This window comes from Oryx dammah, unplaced genomic scaffold (assembly GCF_014754425.2).
Source record: "Oryx dammah isolate SB20612 unplaced genomic scaffold, SCBI_Odam_1.1 HiC_scaffold_16, whole genome shotgun sequence".
In the NCBI taxonomy this organism is placed as follows: domain Eukaryota; kingdom Metazoa; phylum Chordata; class Mammalia; order Artiodactyla; family Bovidae; genus Oryx; species Oryx dammah.
In genome coordinates this window covers 20,455,055-20,474,549 of record NW_024070200.1, presented here as the reverse complement: position 1 = coordinate 20,474,549, position 19,495 = coordinate 20,455,055, and the positions used below count along the sequence as shown (strand labels likewise).

The 19,495-nt window shown below is 36.5% G+C and overlaps 1 protein-coding gene across 1 annotated transcript in view; it reads right to left on the bottom strand.

The window, feature by feature from the left end:
* Positions 1-19,495, bottom strand: part of SEC23A (SEC23 homolog A, COPII coat complex component) — a 58,859-nt gene that overhangs the window by 25,937 nt on the left and 13,427 nt on the right. Inside the window, exons 8-13 of the mRNA XM_040256727.1 lie at positions 16,105-16,263; positions 14,590-14,705; positions 10,087-10,210; positions 7,144-7,224; positions 5,183-5,272; positions 3,485-3,591 (exon numbers count right to left, since the gene is read on the bottom strand). Coding sequence (XP_040112661.1) covers positions 3,485-3,591; positions 5,183-5,272; positions 7,144-7,224; positions 10,087-10,210; positions 14,590-14,705; positions 16,105-16,263 — 677 coding nt within the window. The remainder of the gene's footprint in view (positions 1-3,484; positions 3,592-5,182; positions 5,273-7,143; positions 7,225-10,086; positions 10,211-14,589; positions 14,706-16,104; positions 16,264-19,495) is intronic.

Here is a 19,495-nt window from a genome sequence, read left to right as displayed (position 1 = left end):
GAAGTGACTCATCTGAAAAGACCCTGATGCTGGGAAAGATTAAAAGCAGGAGGAAAAGGGAACAAAAGAGGATGCGATGGTTGGATGGCATCACCGACTGAATGGACATGAATCTGAGTAAACTCCGGGGGTTGGTGATGGACAGGGAGGCCTGGCGTGCTGCAATCCATGGGTTCGCAAAGAGTTGGAAGTCCATGGGGTCGCAAAGAGTCAGACATGACTGAGCAACTGAACTGAACTGGCATGGGTTGGCACATCAGACTTTAAAAATTCATTTCTTCAATCTTATAAAATCTTCAATCTTATAAAAACAGAAAAATGGAAACACAAAAAATAAAATTTTCTCCCAGACTAAACAATTATAATTTCCTAAACTGGAAAATGAATAAAGTATCAGAATTTTTTCTCATTGGTCTTTAATTAAATTATTAGTAATAAAAATTACCTAATTAAAATTATTATGTATTCTTTTCTCTCCATATGACACTAAAACCAATCAAAAATAATAAGTAAAATTGTAGTCTAAGTGATTCATTTGCTATTATATATAAAATAGCACAATTTATTAAACTCACCTATTCTATAAATTTAATCCAGTTAAGCTGATAACAAGGAGACCCAGCAATAGCTTTTGTTTGTTTGTCTAACATTTCACAGGCAGAGTTTTTTAATACTTCAGCTGATCCTGTTGCTAAAGTAATTCTGGCAATACTTATAGCTTCATGAAAAGCTGAACCACTTTTACATGACTCAGAGCTCTAAGAAGGGATCCCAAGAAAACTCAGGCAGCAGCACTCAAATTCTTCTCCTTTCTCCCTCTGCTTTTAATTTTTTTTCAAGTAGACAAATAATTGTTTAATATTTTCCGGGTGACTTATAGCCATTATCTCAGTGTAATGAAATACTGAGAAGCAGAAAACAATGAGAATGAATAAAGGAATAAGAACTGGTAATTTTAAAGGTTATTTTTAGTGCAATTTAAATACTTAGTGATTATACTAATAGTTTAATTTAATTACTTTTTAACTAAAAAAATATCATAGAACTAAAAACAAAGCTGTTGCTTTTTTGGCCACGCAGCAGGGCTTGCAGAATCTTAGTTCCCCAACCAGGGAGTGAACCAGGGCCCACAGCAGTTGAAGTACCAATGGTTAGGACCACTAGAACACCAAGGAATTCTCAAAAGCAAAGTTGTTTTAAATGGGAATTTCCCCAACTTGTACGACCGTGATATTCACTTGCTGAAACATTTTTCTCCTGAAAACAAAACGGCTCAGCAGTGAAAAATATATTAGCAAGCAAACACATACAAATTTACTACTTAAAAGTTATTTAACCATAAATTTAAAATTTTATTCCTAAAGTTTAAAGGGTTTGTTCACATGGCAAAATCTGTCTTCCGTATTTTCAATACTCTTTCACTATGATTCTTACCAGTAGTTTCAAACCAAACTTTCCAGATCAAAGTTATTTTCTCTATACAACACAGGATAACTTGACTGTATCTCAGGAACTTAAGTCCTTTACTTTCATATGGTTTATTCACTTAACAAATGCACTTGCCTCAGCCCCCTAAAGTCATATTTCTAATAAATAAAGGGAAAAAAATAAGACTCGATTATTGAAAATGGCCAGGATAAGTTAATTTGAAGAAGCAGGTGCTTTGGTGAGGCACAATGATATAAATGGCATCAAAACACATATGGTATCTCTCTACAAATAGCCTCAAAAATTAGAAGCAAAAAAAATTTGAAGATCTATAAATCCATGAAAAATTTCTTACAACAAAAGTTCCCTTTCTCTTGAAAGATTAACCTCTTTATGTATGGCAAAACCAATACAGTATTGTAAAGTAAAAAAATAAAATTAAAAAAAAAATAAAAAAATAAAACTTTTCATTTTAAGAGTATTTCAAACATAAAAGCAATGAGTAGAATGATCTATATATTCATCACCTAGATTAAACAATTGTTATCACTGTAACATTCTGTTTTGCCATTCTCTCTTCCTTCATACACACACACTTTTTCTTTTACCAAACTTTGTGAGAGTAAATTAAAGACAGATACATCACCTTCTCCTTAAACACCTCAGTGTGTATCTCCTAAGAATAAAAAAGTTCCCTTATACAGCTCCAGTTACAAAATTAATGAAATTAAACACTGATATAACTTCAGTATTCTTGTCTGGGAAATCTCATGGACAGAAGAACCAGGCAGGCTATAGTCCGTGGCATCACCAAGAGTCGGACACAACTTAGCAAATGAACACCACCACCACCATACAATCTGGAGACTGGGATTTGGGGAATTTCTTGATGGATATTTGGCATAAAATGGAAAGTGAAGTGACCTAGCAATATGGAATACAGACTTTTGTAAGAAATTAAAATTTGACTATAGAATAATAGTTGCAAATATTCAAACAGTAAAGTCCGTGGTTAAAGGAAAAAAAAAGATAAAATATTATTATCCGATATGTAGATCAAATTCAAATTGCCCCAATTGTCTCAACAATGTCCCTATAGCAAAAATTTTCCGGACAGGATTTTATCCAGGATTGCATACTGGCTTTAGTTGTAACGTCTCTTTCGTCTCCTTTAATTTGGACAAGTTACTAACAGTTTCTTTGCCTTCTAAGACATTTTTGTTGTGTCTAAGCCAATGGCTTTGTAAAGTATCCCTCAATTTGACATGCTCAGTTGTTTCCTTAAGCAAATATTTTGAATTCCAAATTAAGTTATACATGCATGTGGGGGTGGGATGTGTACATGTTGCTAAGTCACTTCAGTCGTGTCCAACTCTGTGCACCCCCATAGACAGCAGTCCACCAGGGTCCTCTGTCCCTGGGATTCTCCAGGCAAGAACACTGGTGTGGGTTGCCATTTCCTTCTCCAGTGTATATGTTGAGGGGGCATAAATAAATTGACCTATTTGCCAAGAATCAATACTTCAAAATTTGTAGTATGAAATCTGAACAAACATAAAGGAAAGCTCAATTGGCACATTTTCTTCAAAAGAATAATATATTCCCTTAACATTCATTCAAGATTTTAAGTCAGAGCAAAGTTATAGCAGGACAATATATCTCATCTCTCTACATATTGCCCTCTACTATTTAACAGGCCATCTAACACAACACTCTGTTGAAACATTAGGCTGTGTCCATCACTCACCAAAATAGTCTCATGTTTTCAGAAATGAAGCTGGAATTTAAACACATTTCAATAAAAGGAGAGCTATTTCCTTCAGTGTGCATTTTCTAAACCATACCTAGATCAGGTTAAGTTTATACTGACCAACACTTCCTAGCCAGACAATCAAGTCCAAGACAAACAAAAATAGACCAAAAGCCTGTTCACATCTAGACTCACCTCATCTAAGAATCCTTTCCAGACTAACTTCATTCCAAAATGTCATTCAAAATAGGAAGCCAGTTTTGGGAGCATGACACATAGATTAAATCTCTAACAAATACAACTTACTTCCTAGCAATGGTGGTCACTCGTATACGTCTCTGCCCACTTGAATGCTGATACTGAGTCACAAACTGGATTGCACCACGCCCTCCTTGAGGAATTGGAGCATTATGCTGCATAAAAATAAAAGAGCAGAATCTAAGCAAAGTCTATTACAATGTTGTCATATACTCATGGATTGCATATCCTAGCACTAACAATTCATTCTAAAATCTATCAGAAGGATGCTTATTTCAAGGGCATACAGAACAATGGTGATTTGCCACATGAAAGAGAAATATATTGGGGAGAGGAGAAAAATTATGAAGGATAAGAGGGGATTGAGTCAAGCCAGTAAACCAATTTCAAGTAATATACAATTCGGAGAAACATGAAAAAGCAAAATGAAGGGAGAAGGATAAAGAAATTAAAAGATAAAAAAAAAGCATATGTGAGGCAATTCTGCCTAACAGTAACTGGATAAAAAGAAATGGAACTAACATAAAAAAGAATGAAATAATGCCTTTAAAGCAATATGGATGGACTGAGATATAACCATACTGAGTAAGAGAGGCAGAGAAACATGTATATCATATGATATCATTTATATGTAGAATCTAAAAAAAAGATACAAATGAACTTATTTACAAAACAGAAATAAATTCACAGACATAGAAAACAAATTTATGGTTACCAAAGGGGAAGGTGGGGGTGGGGGATTAGGATTTGGGGAATAACATAGACAGACTACTATATATAAAACAGATAACCAACAAGGACCTACTGTATAGCACAGGGAACTATACTCAATATTTTGAAATAACCTATAAGGGAAAAGAATCTGAAAAAGAATAGAAAAATATACATGTATAACTTTGCTGTACACCTGAAACTAACACAACATTTTAAATTCACTACAATTCAATAAAAGAAAGAGAACTTGAGCTAAGTTCTCCTCCCCTAGGTACATAAGATGAAAACAGAGATTTTAGGAAAATAATCACATGATGAACAGATGACCAACAGAAAACCATTAATGAGAAGAGACCAACAGTAATATATGATAATAATCCTCAGAAAGAAACAAGACGGTCAAAAGGGAAACTTTCTTCATGCCCTTTGACAACAGACATTCTTGCTTTGTGGTTGTTGTTACTGTCTGTCAATAAGAACCACTATCTTTTTCACAAATTTTAATAGTTAAAAAAAAAAACACTGCATCTATTTTAGGCAGGCTCACTACTAATACTTCATAGTTCATTATATGCCCAATAACTACTGGTAATCAATATTTATATGTTATATCATTCTTTAATATGATAATGTTCTCCTGCAGCAGAACAAAATATCTTTCCAAATATTGACATCTTTTACCTTCCAATCTTTTTCTATAAATATCAGTATATACCTTGCGACACCTAGGAGGAACTAGATACCTACCTACAAAAATGCATAACTAGAAAAGAATTTAAGATTTTATTTATGCTACAGTTTTAAAACAAAAGACTAAAAGCTGGGTTCCCCAAGGTTGGGTATTTGCAGCTCTCCCTGACGTCTCTTATTATACAGTATGTCCTCTCAACAAGGAGTGTAGCCTTGAGAAATAGAAAATGACAAAGAAAAATTTCAAAACAGAATAATCTTTTGGTCATAGCTCTGGAAATACTCATGGCCTAAATTATGTTTTCAAATATACACTTCAATATTCAAATATAAAAGTCATACCTGATTGACAACTTCAAAATATATGGCTAAGGTTGTAGTGGGACTGAGGCCACATATCTTCCACTGACAAGTGCCACCTGTTCCTATCTCCTGTAAAAATCAAACAGCATATTTGAAAGCTAGAGAATATAATTTATCTCTGGTGGTGGTGGTGGTGGTTTAGTCAATAAGTCGTGTCCGACTCTTGCGACCCCATGGACTGTAGCCTGCCAGACTCCTCTGTCCATGGGATTCTCCAGGGAAGAGTACTGGGGTGGGAATTTACCACTGCTGCTGCTGCTGCTAAGTCACTTCAGTCGTGTCCAACTCTGTGCGACCCCATAGATGGCAGCCCACCAGGCTCCTCCATCCCTGGGATTCTCCAGGCAAGAACACTGGAGTGGGTTGCCAATGCCTTCTCCAATGCGTGAAAGTGAAAAGTGAAAGTGAAGTTGCTCAGTCCTGTCCGACTCTTAGCGACCCCATGGACTGCAGCCTACCAGGCTCCTCCACCCATGGGAATTTCCAGGCAAGAGTACTGGAGTGGGTTGCCATTGCCTTCTTCAATTTACCACTATATATATATATACCGGCTTCCTTTGTAGCTTAGTTGGTAAAGAATCTACCTGCAGTGCAGGAGACCAGGGTTCGATCACTGGGTTGGGAAGATCCCCTGGAGAAGGAAATGGCAACACACTCCAGTATCCTTGCCTGGAAAATCTCATGGACACAGGAGCCTGGTGTGCTGCAGTCCATGGGGTCGCAAAGAGTCGGGCATGACTAAGTGACTAACACTTACCTATTTATACACACACACACACACACACAGAGATATATATGCATATATATATAAAGGTGGAAACGTAGAAAAAAATACCAGTGAGAAAAATTTACTTCAGGTTTCAAACTAATTCAATAAATGTCAAATGTCTATGATTTTTTAAGATCATATAAACATGCCATGAAATAAAATTAAGCAGTTTTCACACAAATAAAATTAATTCAAATCCTTGCTAAATAAATTGTAAAAGTATTAGCATAAGTTCCTCATATTGTAGACATTAAAAGTATACTCAATTTAATGAAGTAATTACAACTAACATTATCCTTCTATCCAATGATTTAATCCACTTAAAGAGATAGTGATTTAACATACACATACATGAATACAGGTTCTTTGGATCAGAACTGTGTCTGTGTAATTTAAGCAGTCTAATTTCCAAGAAAACATCTTAGATATAAATTTTTACCAGGCAAACTGCTTAATTAATTTTTAAAGTGTCATTTCAAAGATGATTGCACACTTTGTATTTTATCGCATCATTTTCTTCACAGCTATATGATTCTACCATTTCAAAGCACATTATACATCTCCTAGATAGAATAATAGTAAAGAAAGGAATTAATTCAGCTTGTGGCTTAGCTGGTAAAGAATTTGCCTGCAATATGGGAGATCTGAGTTAGAACCCTGAGTTGGGAAGATCCCCTGGAGAAGGGAAAGGCTACCCACTCCAGTATTCTGGCCTGGAGAATTCCAGGGACTGTATAGTGCCTGGGGTCGCAAAGAGTCAGACACAACTGAGTGACTTTCACTTTCAAAATCTTTCATTTAATTACTCCAATGGAATCTCTAATGAAAAAAATGGGGGGATTAATTTTGACTTTCAGAAATCTCCCACTTTCCAAATCATAATAGTTGCTTTTTTCCCCCCAGGCACAATGGGGTAAGGAATAACTTAGGCATGAAAAATAGAAGACTAGTGACAGTGCAAAAGTTCTAATTTAGGGACGGATGGGAAAAGTAGTATGTGGAAAGAACAACCACAAACAGAGGTACACCAATGGAAGCTGAAGCACGTTCTACTGAAAAGCACCCACACAGTCATTTTGAAAGGAATGCTACATACTGCCACCCCAGGTCTCTATTGGATCTGCCCTGAGAATTAATGATTTTCTTTTTAGAAAAAAAGGTCATGACTTACATTTTCAGACACACAGGGTCCTTTGGAATTGAGAGACACACAGGGTCCAATAGCTCCTGAAATCTTTATTTCCCTTGAGGTCTGCAAAATAAGAATATACAGTCAGCCCTCCATATTGATGGGCTCCACATTAGCATCTCTTTGAATGAGAAATTTCTGGATACATGAGGCAATTTCTTAAAATAAGACAACAATGAAGTTTGCTGCATCAAATGACTCTTCTTTTCACAAGCAATTTCTCTGTAGAATGCAACACTGTTGGACAGCATTTTACCCATTAATTGAACCGCTTTCAAAATTGGAGTGAGTCCTCTCAAACTGTGTCACTGCTTCATCAACTAAGTTTATATAATACTTTAAATCCTTTGTGGTCATTTCAACAATCTATACAGTATTTTCACCAGTAGATTCTATTTCAAGAAACCCCACTTTCTTTGCTCATTCTGAAGAAGAAACTCCTCTCCATTCAAGTTTCATCATGAGACTGTGGCAATTCAGTCACATCTTCAGGCTTCATTTTAAGTATTTATTTATTTCGCTGTGCCAGGTCCTAGTTGCAGCCCACAGGATCTTTAATCTTTACTGCAGCGTGCAGGATCTTTTAGTTGTGGCACGTGGCTTCTTTCAGTTGCAACATATGAACTCCTATTTGTGGCATGTGGGATCTAGTTCCTTGACCAGGGATGGAACCTAGGCCCCCTGCATTGGGAGCACAGTCTCAGCCACTGGACAACCAGAGAAGTCCCCAGGCTCTGATTCTAGTTGGCTCTAATTCCCCACTTCTAATTCTAGTTCCCTAGTTGTTTCCACTATATCTATAAGTACTTCCTCCACTGAAGTCTTGAACCCCTCAGAGACCCATGAGGCTTGAAACTTCTTTCAAATGCCTGTTAAGGCTGATATTTTTTACCTCTTTCCACAAATCACATTATGTTCTTAATGGCATCTAGAATGGTGAATTCTCTGCCAAGATTCATCAAATGAATGGCAGCCATGACCTTATGAAACATATTTCTTAAAAAATATGACTTGAAAGTTGAAATTACTCCTTGATCCATGGGCTGTATAACAGACACTGGGTTAGCAGGCATGAGTACAACATGAATCTCACTGTCCATCTATATCAGAGCTCTTGGAGTACCAGGTGCATTTTCAGTGAGCAGTAGTATTTAAAAGAGAATCTTTTTTTTCTGAGCAGTAGGTCTCAACAGTGGGTTCAAAATATTCAGTAAACGTGATAAACAGATATGCTATCATCCAGGCTATGCTGTTCCACTTAAAGAGCATGGAGAGAAGATTCTTAAGGGTCCAAGGATTTTCAGAAATGGTATATGAATCTTAATTCAACTTAAAGTCACCAACTGCATTAGCTCCTAACAAGAGAGTCAAGACTGTCCTTTGAAGCCAGATACTGACTTCTCTCCAGCTATGAAAGTTCTCAATGGCATTTTCTTCCTGTAGAATACCATTTCATCTACATTGAAAACTTGTTTTAATTAGCTACCTTCATCAACTATCTCGGAGAAGGCGATGGCACCCCACTCCAGTACTCTTGCCTGGAAAATCCCATGGACAGAGAAGCCTGGTAGGCTGCGGTCCATGGGGTCGCAAAGAGTCGGACATGACTGACTTCCCTTTCACTTTTCACTTTCATGCATTGGAGAAGGCAATGGCAACCCACTCCAGTGTTCTTGCCTGGAGAATCCCAGGGATAGGGGAGCCTGGTGGGCTGCCGTCTATGGGGTCACACAGAGTCGGACACGACTGAAGTGACTTAGCAGCAGCAGCAGCATCAACTATCTTAGCTAGATCTTCTGGATAATTTTCCTGCAGCTTCTACATCACCACTTGCTGCTTCCCTTGCACTTTCATACTTTCCTTAAACCTTATGAACCAACTCTGTGCTAGCTTCAGATTTTTCCTCTGCACCTTCCTCACCTCTCTCAGCCTTCCAAGAATTGAAGAGAGTTAGGGCCTGCTCGAGGTTAGGATCTGGCCCAAGGGAATGTTATAGCAGGTTTTATCCTCTACCCAGGACACTAAAAATATCCACAATCAGGCTATTTCACTTTCTTTTTGCTATCATTCATGTACTTTTAATTTCCTTCAAGAACTTTTCCTTTGCCTTCATAACTTGGCTAAATGTTTGGTGCCAAGAAGCCTAGCTTTTGGCCTGTCTTGGCTTTTGACATGCTTCCTCAGTAAGCTTTTGATTTAAAGTGAGAGATGTGGGACTCTTTCTTTCACTTGAACACTTTAAAGGCCACTGTATGGTAATTAATTGACCTCATTTAAAATATTATTGTGTCTCAGGGAATGGGAAGGCCTGAGAAGAGGGAGAGAGACAGATGGAGTAATCAGAACATATACACTTGCTGATTAAGTTCACTGTCTTAAATGGGCATGGTCCATGGTGGCCCAAAACAATTATGGTATTAATGGTAACATCAAAAATCACAGATGACAAATGCAATAATAATGAAAAGGTTTCAAATATTGTGAGAATAACCAAAATGTGACAGAGACATAAAATAAGCAAATGCTGGTGGAAAAATGGTGCTAACAGACTTGCTCCACACAGGGTTGCCACAAATCCTCAACTTGTAAAAAACATAGTACCTGCAAAGCACAATAAAACAAGGTATATCTAGCCTTAAAAAGTTAAACCCTATATAAACAAAAAATGGAGTCAAAGGAAATTTTATTTACATGATTTTTTCTTGTTTTAACAATTATCTATGGATACTCAAGTAAAATTTCATTATATGTTTCATAATGAACAGTATTACGGTAAATAAAATCTCTAACTCCAAGTTTCAATATAAAATAACCACTATTTTTAAAGTATATATTGAAGTTGACTGATGGTATTTTAAAATTATGATCAAGCCTACAAATTTCTCTCTTGGTAACATACCACACATGTCAAGCTTTAGCTCTTACCTTTATTTCTAATGTACCACCAAAGCCCATTTTAAACTGCCCATGCATATCTTTGGTAAAAACTCTTTGAAAGGTCTGCTTGAATAAAGAAGTGTTGAAAGAGTCGCCCATTACCATGTATCCTCTGCATGAAAAGAACAAGAAACAATGTGATGCTAGTACTTGGGTCCATGTGGTAAAACCAGAAAAGCAAATTATTTCTCAACACTACTAACAACATTTTAAAGATATTTCCTCAAATGTGTTTATTAACATTAATTTCAAAAACTCAATTATATGAAAATATTCCTACCCCACAATAATCTCAATTCTGAGGGTACCTGAGTGCCCCTAACACTTGTATTTGTCCTCAGTAATTTTTTAAAAATCTTTTTTAAATAGGTTATACATCATACATTACAAAATTCAGAAAGCAAAAATAGGTACACAGTAACATGTGTTGGATGTGAGAGCTGGACTATAAAGAAAGCTGAGCACCAAAGAATTGATGCTTTTGAACTGTGGTGTTGGAGAAGACTCTTGAGAGTCCCTTGGACTGCAAGGAGATCCCACCAGTCATCCTAAAGGAGATCAGTCCTGGGTGTTCATTGGAAGGACTGAGGTTGAAGCTGAAACTCCAATCCTTTGGCACCTGATGTGGAGAGCTGACACATTTGAAAAGACCCTGATGCTGGGAAAGATTGAGGGCAGGAGGAGAAGGGGATGACAGGAAAAGATGCTTGGATGGCATCACCGACTTGATGGACATGAGTTTGGATGGACTCCAGGAGTTGGTGATGGACAGGGAGGGCTGGCGTGCTCTGGTTCATGGGGTCGCAAAGAGTAGGACACGACTGTGCGACTGAACTGAACTGAACATATGTGTCTCTCCTACCCCAGTTACCCAGTTCTCCCTGCTAGTGAAGACAGCTGAGTTAATGGCAGGCATTCTCATTTTTAAAAACAAACATCTACATGTGTATGTGTATACACACGTATTTGTCTCTGTGTGTCACAGCAAACTTAACAGTATTATACACAATAATAAGAATACAGGGATACTTTGGGAGCATTTTCACTTTATGCACTTAAATACTGTTAATTTGTTTTCCATAACCATGTACTTCTGTAAATTTAAGTTTTAAAAAAACATTAATTGTCAAATAGAAACTATCTGAGATGCCATTTCCACCCTAATAAATCAGCAAAGCAGTCTGACAATGTATTCTGTTGAGGAGACTGTGGGTAAAGTAGGCACTTTCATAATTGCTGATGGGAATGGAAAATGGTGCAACCCCAACGCAAGGGAATGTGACAGTATATAACAAAATTAAATATGTATTTTCTCTTTAATCCAGCAAACACACTATTAGGAATCCATCCCAAAGATCACTGGGCCAACAAAACCAAAAAGCAAAATATAGGCACAAGTCTATTCAGTTAAGTATTTTTACAGTAATAAAAGATTAGAAATAATTCAGATGATCATCTGCTGAACTAGCTGAATAAAATACAGTATATCCACACAGTGGAGTAATATACAATTGATCCTTAAACAACACAGGTTTTGAACTGCATGCGTTCACTTACACGTGTTTTTTTTTTTTTTCAGTAGTAAATACACAGAACCATACTATCCACTGAGAGTTAAATCTGAGAATGTAGAACTGCAAATATGGAAGAACCACAGATAACAAAGGGCCAGCTATAAATTATATTCAGACTTTCCACTACGCAAAGGGTCAGTTCCCCTAATCCTCAAACTGTTCAAGAGTCAACTGTATAAATCTATTTCCAGGATGTGAGTAAAAAATGCAAAGTAGGAAAAAATGCAAATTAAGGGAAAGTGAAGTCGCTCAGTCGTGTCCGACTCTTTGTGACCCCTGGACTGTAGCCCACTAGGCTCCTCTGTCCATGGGATTCTCCAGGCAAGAATACCGGAGTGGGGTGCCATTTCCTTCTCCAGGGGATCTTCCCAACCCAGGGATCGAACCCCACTCTCCTGCATTGCAGGCAGATGCTTAACCCTCTGAGCCACCAGGGAAGCCCAAAGTAGGGGAAGGCATGTAAAATTTCTGTTTACATTAAATGGGGGATTAAAAAAAATTTTAATAAAAAATTAAAAGAGGGCACATATACTCATAAACAACATGAGTACAAACATTTATAAACATTTTGTATAGTTTTTAAATAATAAAAACATTTTGAGCAGTTTTAAATAATAAAAACAATCAAAAATTAAATTAGGCAAAAGAATAAAACTGATGTGGTATAATTAATCAACAGTAATTTTTTTTATGAGATTGTATTTATTTATTTGGCTGTGCCAGGTCTTCACTGAGGCATGCAGGATCTTATTCCGGGACCAGGGATTGAAATCAGACCCCTTACATTGGAAGTATGGAGTCTTAGCCACTGAACTACCAGAGAAGTACTCAATAGTAATTTTATTTTTTTGCTAAAGTCCTAATTTATGTCATCTCTGATGCTATCATAGATCGTATGTTGTTAAATTTTGTTTGCTCTTTATTGTTGACTCTTGAACAACCCAGAGTTGGGACAGACACAGACCCTTATGCTCAGTCAAAAACCTATGTAAAACTTTTTAGTTACCCCTTTGTATCCACGGTTCCACATCCCCAAATTCAACCAACTAAGGATGGTGTAGTAATTCAGTGTATATTTACTGAAAAAATATCCACATATAAATGGGCCTGTGCAGTTCAAATTCATGGTGTTCAAGGGTCTACTGTATTTGTTACTGGTATACAAAAATATAATTGAAGCTTGTACACTGACCCTGATTTAGAAGTCTTGACAACCTAACATACTGATTTTACAGTTGGCATGTACATTCTTTCAGATTTTCTACTTTTGTAAACATACCATCTATAATGATCTATGTTATCACTACACCTAGTTAAGCATCCTAAATTAATGGCAACATATACTGCACCCTATTATCTGCTCCCTTTTACAACAAACTTTTATGCAAAAGCTGTCTATACCTTTCCTAGTCAGTGTGGCCCTTGATCCATCAACATTAGCATCACCAAGGGTCTTGTTTGAAAAGCAGAATTTTAAGTCCCATCCTATGCATACTAAACCCAGAATCTGCATTTTACCAAGATATCCTTCTGACGTGTAAATGTGAAATGGAAGTCTGAGACATTCTGGTCTATACCAGCTACTCGCAATCCCCTCTCCTGTTCCTTTTCTTATTCATTCTAATTCAATTTTCAACGCTCTTAGGAAAGTCACCAATGACCTTCACGGTGATAAATTACACAATCTTATAATCTCATCCACTTTTACTACTTTAAAAAAACCTGTAATATTCCGGCAACTCCCACATTTATATCTACAGATATAAATCCAGACCTATCTTCTGCCTTCCAGGTTCTAATATCCAACTGCCTACTCAACTCCTCCAATGGATGTCTACTGGCATATTAAACCAAACACATTCAGAACTGAACTCCTAATCTTCTCCCCAACTGTTCCTCCCAGTCGTATCCATTTCAATAAAGAACAGCACAATCCTTCTAGACTCATTTGCTTTTCTCAAACCCCAGATCCAATCTATCAGCAAATCTTCTACCTTGTAAATATATCCCAAATCCAACCATGTCTCACCACCTGTGATACCACCACTTGCTATTCCTGTATCTCACTGCTGAAGACAACTGAAATCAATGACCCTTTTAAAACATTTAGTCAAATCATATCACTCCTCTCCTGAAAACTCACTAATGACTTCCCACCTCACTCAAAGTAAAATCCAACAAACTAGGGATAGGAACATATTCAACCTGATAAAAGCATCTACAAAACCCACAGCTAATGTTATTCTTAATGGTGAAGGACAAAATGGCTTCCCCCTAATGTCAAGAATAGGCAAATCTATAGAGACAGAAAGTAGTTCAGTGGTTGTCCAGGCTGAAAGGGGAGGGGAAGGAAGGAGAAATAGACAGTGACTGCTAATGGGTACACAGTCTCTTGCTGGGATGATGTAAATGTCCTAAAACTAAATTATGGTGACAGTTAGAATATACTAAAAAAGTAAATTATATGCTTAGGGACGTCCATGGCTGTCCAGTGGTTAAGACTCTGTGCTCCCAATGCAGGGGGCACTGGTTTAATCCCTGGTCGGGGAACTAAGATCCCACATGCCACATGCCATGCGGCACAGCCAAAAGAAAGTAAAATAAATTATATGCTTTAAATAGGTAAATTTTATGGTATGTTAACTAAATTTCACAAAAGCCACTAAAGTAATAAAATACAACAATGACTTAAGAGTATCAAGATGAGCTTTTCAAACAGAACTTGTGCCTTTTTAACTGTATTTTAGAAAAAATTTAGTGAGCATCACTGAAAGGAGTATAAAAAACTTAACAGCTGTTGCCCTAGAGTGGCAGGATGATGACTCGGTTAATTTTTCCAAAATTGTCACTGGTTTATGTTCGTAAACTCTCATTATTAGTTTATAATTGCAAAACTTATAAAAATGTGAATACATACCCAGTAAGGTTAGGACAGCATTTCATCTCCAGGAGACCTGTCTGATCTAATGCGCATGCATAGATATCAATAACATGACCAGTGGTAGCAGCACGATTAGCCAACGCTTCGAAATGCTACAACAGAATTTTTAAGATCAAATCAGAGTAATGTACAAACGTCATCATCCTATAACACTTTCACCATTAATAGATCAAGATGATCTAAGAAATGTTCAGAGTCCACAATAATTTAAATGGGATTTGTCGAATTTAACTTTCTATAATGTCTCATAAAATAATACAATAAATTCTAGTAAGTCTGGCACTTTCTTTAGTTTAACTGCTATTCTTTCTAAACTCCTCAATCAAGTTAACCTTGAAGAAAAGCATAGTGAACATCTTGCTCTTCATACATAAAAATAATAGAAGAATCAACACAGAACTTTTTCTTGGCTAAATCTATACCCAAGTAACATCAAAAATAGAGAGACAATAACAAAAGCGTTAAGATAAACAAATATAAAACTTTTTTTGTAGCTCTAAGAAATATTCCAAGCTCAAAAGGGAAATTAGGTGTCAGGAAAATAGTACACATTAATAGTAACAAAAATTATCTGTTATTAACTACACACTAAAAATTGAATAATGACTACCAAAAAGAAACATGAGACAAAACAGCACAACTAAGCTAAAATTGTAAACTTTAGAGAATTTTTTTAAAAGGGGGATGGTTGGGAATTAACAAGCAGAACCAATACAAGGGTGTCAAGAATCAAAAGTAGTTAAAACTGTACTGACAGAAACTCAGGTAAAATTGAAGTTTCATGAACAGAGAACAACTTATGAGAAAATGATGGACTATTCAAATTATGAATAATATTCACATCTAAAGGGCAGCCTCTTTGAAATGAGAATTAGGAAAATTTAAGAAATTCTTCCTTATGGGAAAGACATTCTTTAACATGAATATTAAAAAGACACACAGGTTTTCTCCCAGGATTAATTTTTAAAGAGACACCTACTGGTATCCACTATTAAGTTTTTAATTAAAAAGTTAATATTTAAATTTAATTTAAAAATATTAAATTTTTAAAGTTTTTAATACTTCGGCCATCTGATGCGAAGATCTGACTCATTAAAAAAAGACCCTGATGCGGGGAAAGATTGAAGACAGGAGGAGAAGGGGACAACAGAGGATGAGATGGTCAGATGGCATCACTGACTCAATGGACATGAGTTTGAGTGAACTCCAGGAGCTGGTGACAGACAGGGAGGCCTGGCGTGCTGCAGTCCATGGGGTTGCAAAGAGTCGGACACAACTGAGCAACTAAACAACAAAATTAAGTTTTTAAATATTTAAAACCAGAAAAAAAAATACCCTAAGTTACCAAGGAAAAAAAGACTATTTCTCTAATTCTGAATGGCAGCTGTAGGATCATCACAATATCGGATTTATCATCAAGTAATTATATTCCTCCTCCTTCATCAAATGAGTTTTTCTGATAAGGCAAAAAGACTGAAAAATCAAACTTACCTTAGTTCCCTTTTTGACATATTTGGCATTGTCTTTTTCAATGTCATGCCATGACCTTATGGGTGTCTTCAATTCATCTCCAACCACCATTCCAGGCCCCTGCGTGGCTGGACCACCAATGAACATCATGATACGAGCACCAGTGTTGGGAAAAGTACACTATCAGGAAAAAGTAACCCATGAGAAGAGTTTAAAGGGAAACGTATGGATACACATTTCTGATAGTGAATTTTGACATATTCTTTCTAAACAACAGGAAAGCACACATATCTCAAGAATCATCAAATATTTAAAACAAATTTAAACACAAGATATATCTTTCTTTTGAAATTCTATTCTAATAGCCATGTTTTCCTAATTTTTTTTTCCTAATTTTAAAATTATCTATAAACCTGATCCCTATAAGCAAGGTTGTTCCTCCTGCTTAACTAGTATAGACAGGAAGGAGTAAGGAAAGAAGAAGAAAACAGGGCACTCTATTTGTTCCACAAATGAATAATATCATATTCAAAATGCTTTTATTTTTAATTTCTATAAGCAGTTATTGAAAAAAAATACAGAGTACATTTTCAAGCTACTTATTCATTACATTCAGAAAAGAATATATCACTTCTCAGGCTTTTGGCTAAGATCAAGTGCAGAAAAGAATGTAAGTGATATAAACTTTAATAATAATTTTAAAAATCACATACTTAACAAATCTAGGGAAGAGCAAGGAAAACTGTCTTTTAATTTTCATTTTCATACATCCTTATATATTGTTTGAATGTTTTTATTAGTTATACTTATTACTTATATGACTTTCTTAAATTAGATTAATAAATAAAAACACTCTTTTCATCCTGGGTATCATCTTGCTGATGTAATAGCAATCATGTAAAGCTGAAACATCAGTAAAGAAGAACAAATAAAAGTATACAAACCACACATCTTCATAACTAGAACACAAAAAACATTTAAACTTTGAATTACTTATAAGGAAAAAAATAAACACTAAGTCCCAGTGAGCTATCTCCCATGCAAACCTTCACACAGAGCAAGGGCAGTTTGGGCGTCAGTACAGAGAAAAAAGAAGGGAGCTAGCAACCAGCACAGAACAACTGCCAGATTCAAATGAAAACTTGAAACTGAAGAAAAGCAAGAAAATACCCAAGAACATAAAAACGAAGTAAAGAAGAATAAAAGGGCAGAGACAAAGTGGCTGAAATGGAAAACAAGCAAAGATCCAATTTATGTGTAATTGGAGTTCTTAAAGAAGATAAAACAGTGAAAAAACACTAACACGTAAAACTATGATACAAGAAAACTTTATAGAAAAAAAAGATTTGAATACACATATAAAAAAGGATCACCAGACACTAGAGAAAATTTACCTATAAGACACTCTACTAATGCTATAAAGATAATAAAGATAAATTCCTCAAGACCTCCAAGAAAAATGATCAAATAATTTACATGGGCAAGAGAATTAGACTAGCATCAGTCTTCTCAAAATCATCAAAGCAAGAAAACAATGGAGGATCATTTTCAAAAACTACCGGAAAGAAAGTGAGAAGCAAGGCTTTCTATGTCTTGCCAAGTTATCCTTCAACTATAAAAAAGCCACAGAAAAAGTGTTTAAACATTAGACAGTTTATGAAATTCTGTACCCTTACATCTCCTTAGGAAATTTACCAGAAGACAAATTTCATACAACAAAAGGACTAACACTACTCCAAATATATAGTTTTGTACAACTTTGATTTGGAAGCATGTTAATGTTTCACTACACATATATACACATGCAAAACAAGAATGGGATTTTTTAAAAAGAAATGTACAGAATGTGCAACAAATGAAAAACACAGCCACATGAAGTGGGGGGAGGGTGTGGATAACTAACCCAGTTCACTTTTGAGTATAGTGTATTTTGTCTCATATATCCTCAGAATGTTAAATAAACATTAAGCCCTAACTCCTAGGCTTTTTTCACAGAGGTTTGAGCTAAAAATTCTAAAACTAGTCTATCTGTATTCTAGGACTGAGCAAATAAGTAAATATATTTTGAATAGTCACAGACAGCTTCTCACAGTCAAAGAAGGAGTTAGAAATATGCAAAGTGGGAAGGACAGAATAAATCCTGTGGTACTAAACTGGAATTAGATATATCTGAAAGAAATCTTGATTTTTAATATATATAGTGTTTATGGTTTTAATAGAGATAGACATAGATGTTTGCAGGGGAATGTAGATATATGTGTAAATATATGCACACATACACTTAATTATATGGGTATGTGTGTATTTATATAAATATATAGCTAGAGAGAGAGACAGAGAAGGCAATGGCACCCCACTCCAGTACTCTGGCGTGGAAAATCCCACGGACAGAGGAGCCTGGTGGGCTGCGGTCCATGGGGTCACGACTGAGTCTTCACTTTCACTTTTCACTTTCATGCATTGGAGAAGGAAATGGCAGCCCACTCCAGTGTTCTTGCCTGGAGAATCCCAGGGATGGGAGAGCCTGGTGGGCTGTCTATGGGGTCACACAGAGTCGGACACGACTGAAGTGACTTAGCAGCAGCAGCATAGAGAGAGAGGGAAACATACATATAGATGTATCTACTTATCTTTTTCTTATACATATCTGCTTCTTAGCTGTATTCACTAGGACATAAAAGCAATGACATTCTAGTAACAGTAAGCACATGAACCATCAGTTCAGTCACTCAATTGTGTCCAACTCTTTGCAACCCCATGGGCTGCAGTACGCCAGATTCCCTGTCCATCACCAACTCCCGGAGCTTGCTCACTCAAACATGTCCATCAAGTCGGTCATGCCATCCAACCATCCATCTTCTGTCATCCCCTTCTCCTCCTGCCTTCAACTTTTCCTAGCATCAGGGTCTTTTCCAATGAGTCAGTTTTTCACATCAGGTGGCCAAAGTAGGGAGCTTCAGCTTCAGCATCAGTCCTCCCAATGAATATTCAGGACTGATTTCCTTTAGGATGGACTGGCTGGATCTTCTTGCAGTCCAAGGGACTCTCAAGAATCTTCTCCAACACCACAGTTCAAAAGCATCAGTTCTTCGGCACTCAGCTTTCTTTACAGTCCAACACTCACATCCATACATGACTACTAGGAAAACCATAGCTTTGACTAGATGGACCTTTGTTGGCAAAGTAATGTCTCTGCTTTTTACTCTGCTGTCTAGGCTGGTCATAGCTTTTCTTCCAAGAAGCAAGCATCTTTTAATTTCATGGCTGCAGTCACCATCTGCAGTGATTTTGGAGCCCAAAAAAATAAAGCCTGTTTCCATTGTTTCCCCATCTATTTGCCATGAAGTGATGGGACTAGATGCCATGATCTTAGTTTTCTGAATATTGAGTTCTAAGCCTACTTTTTCACTCT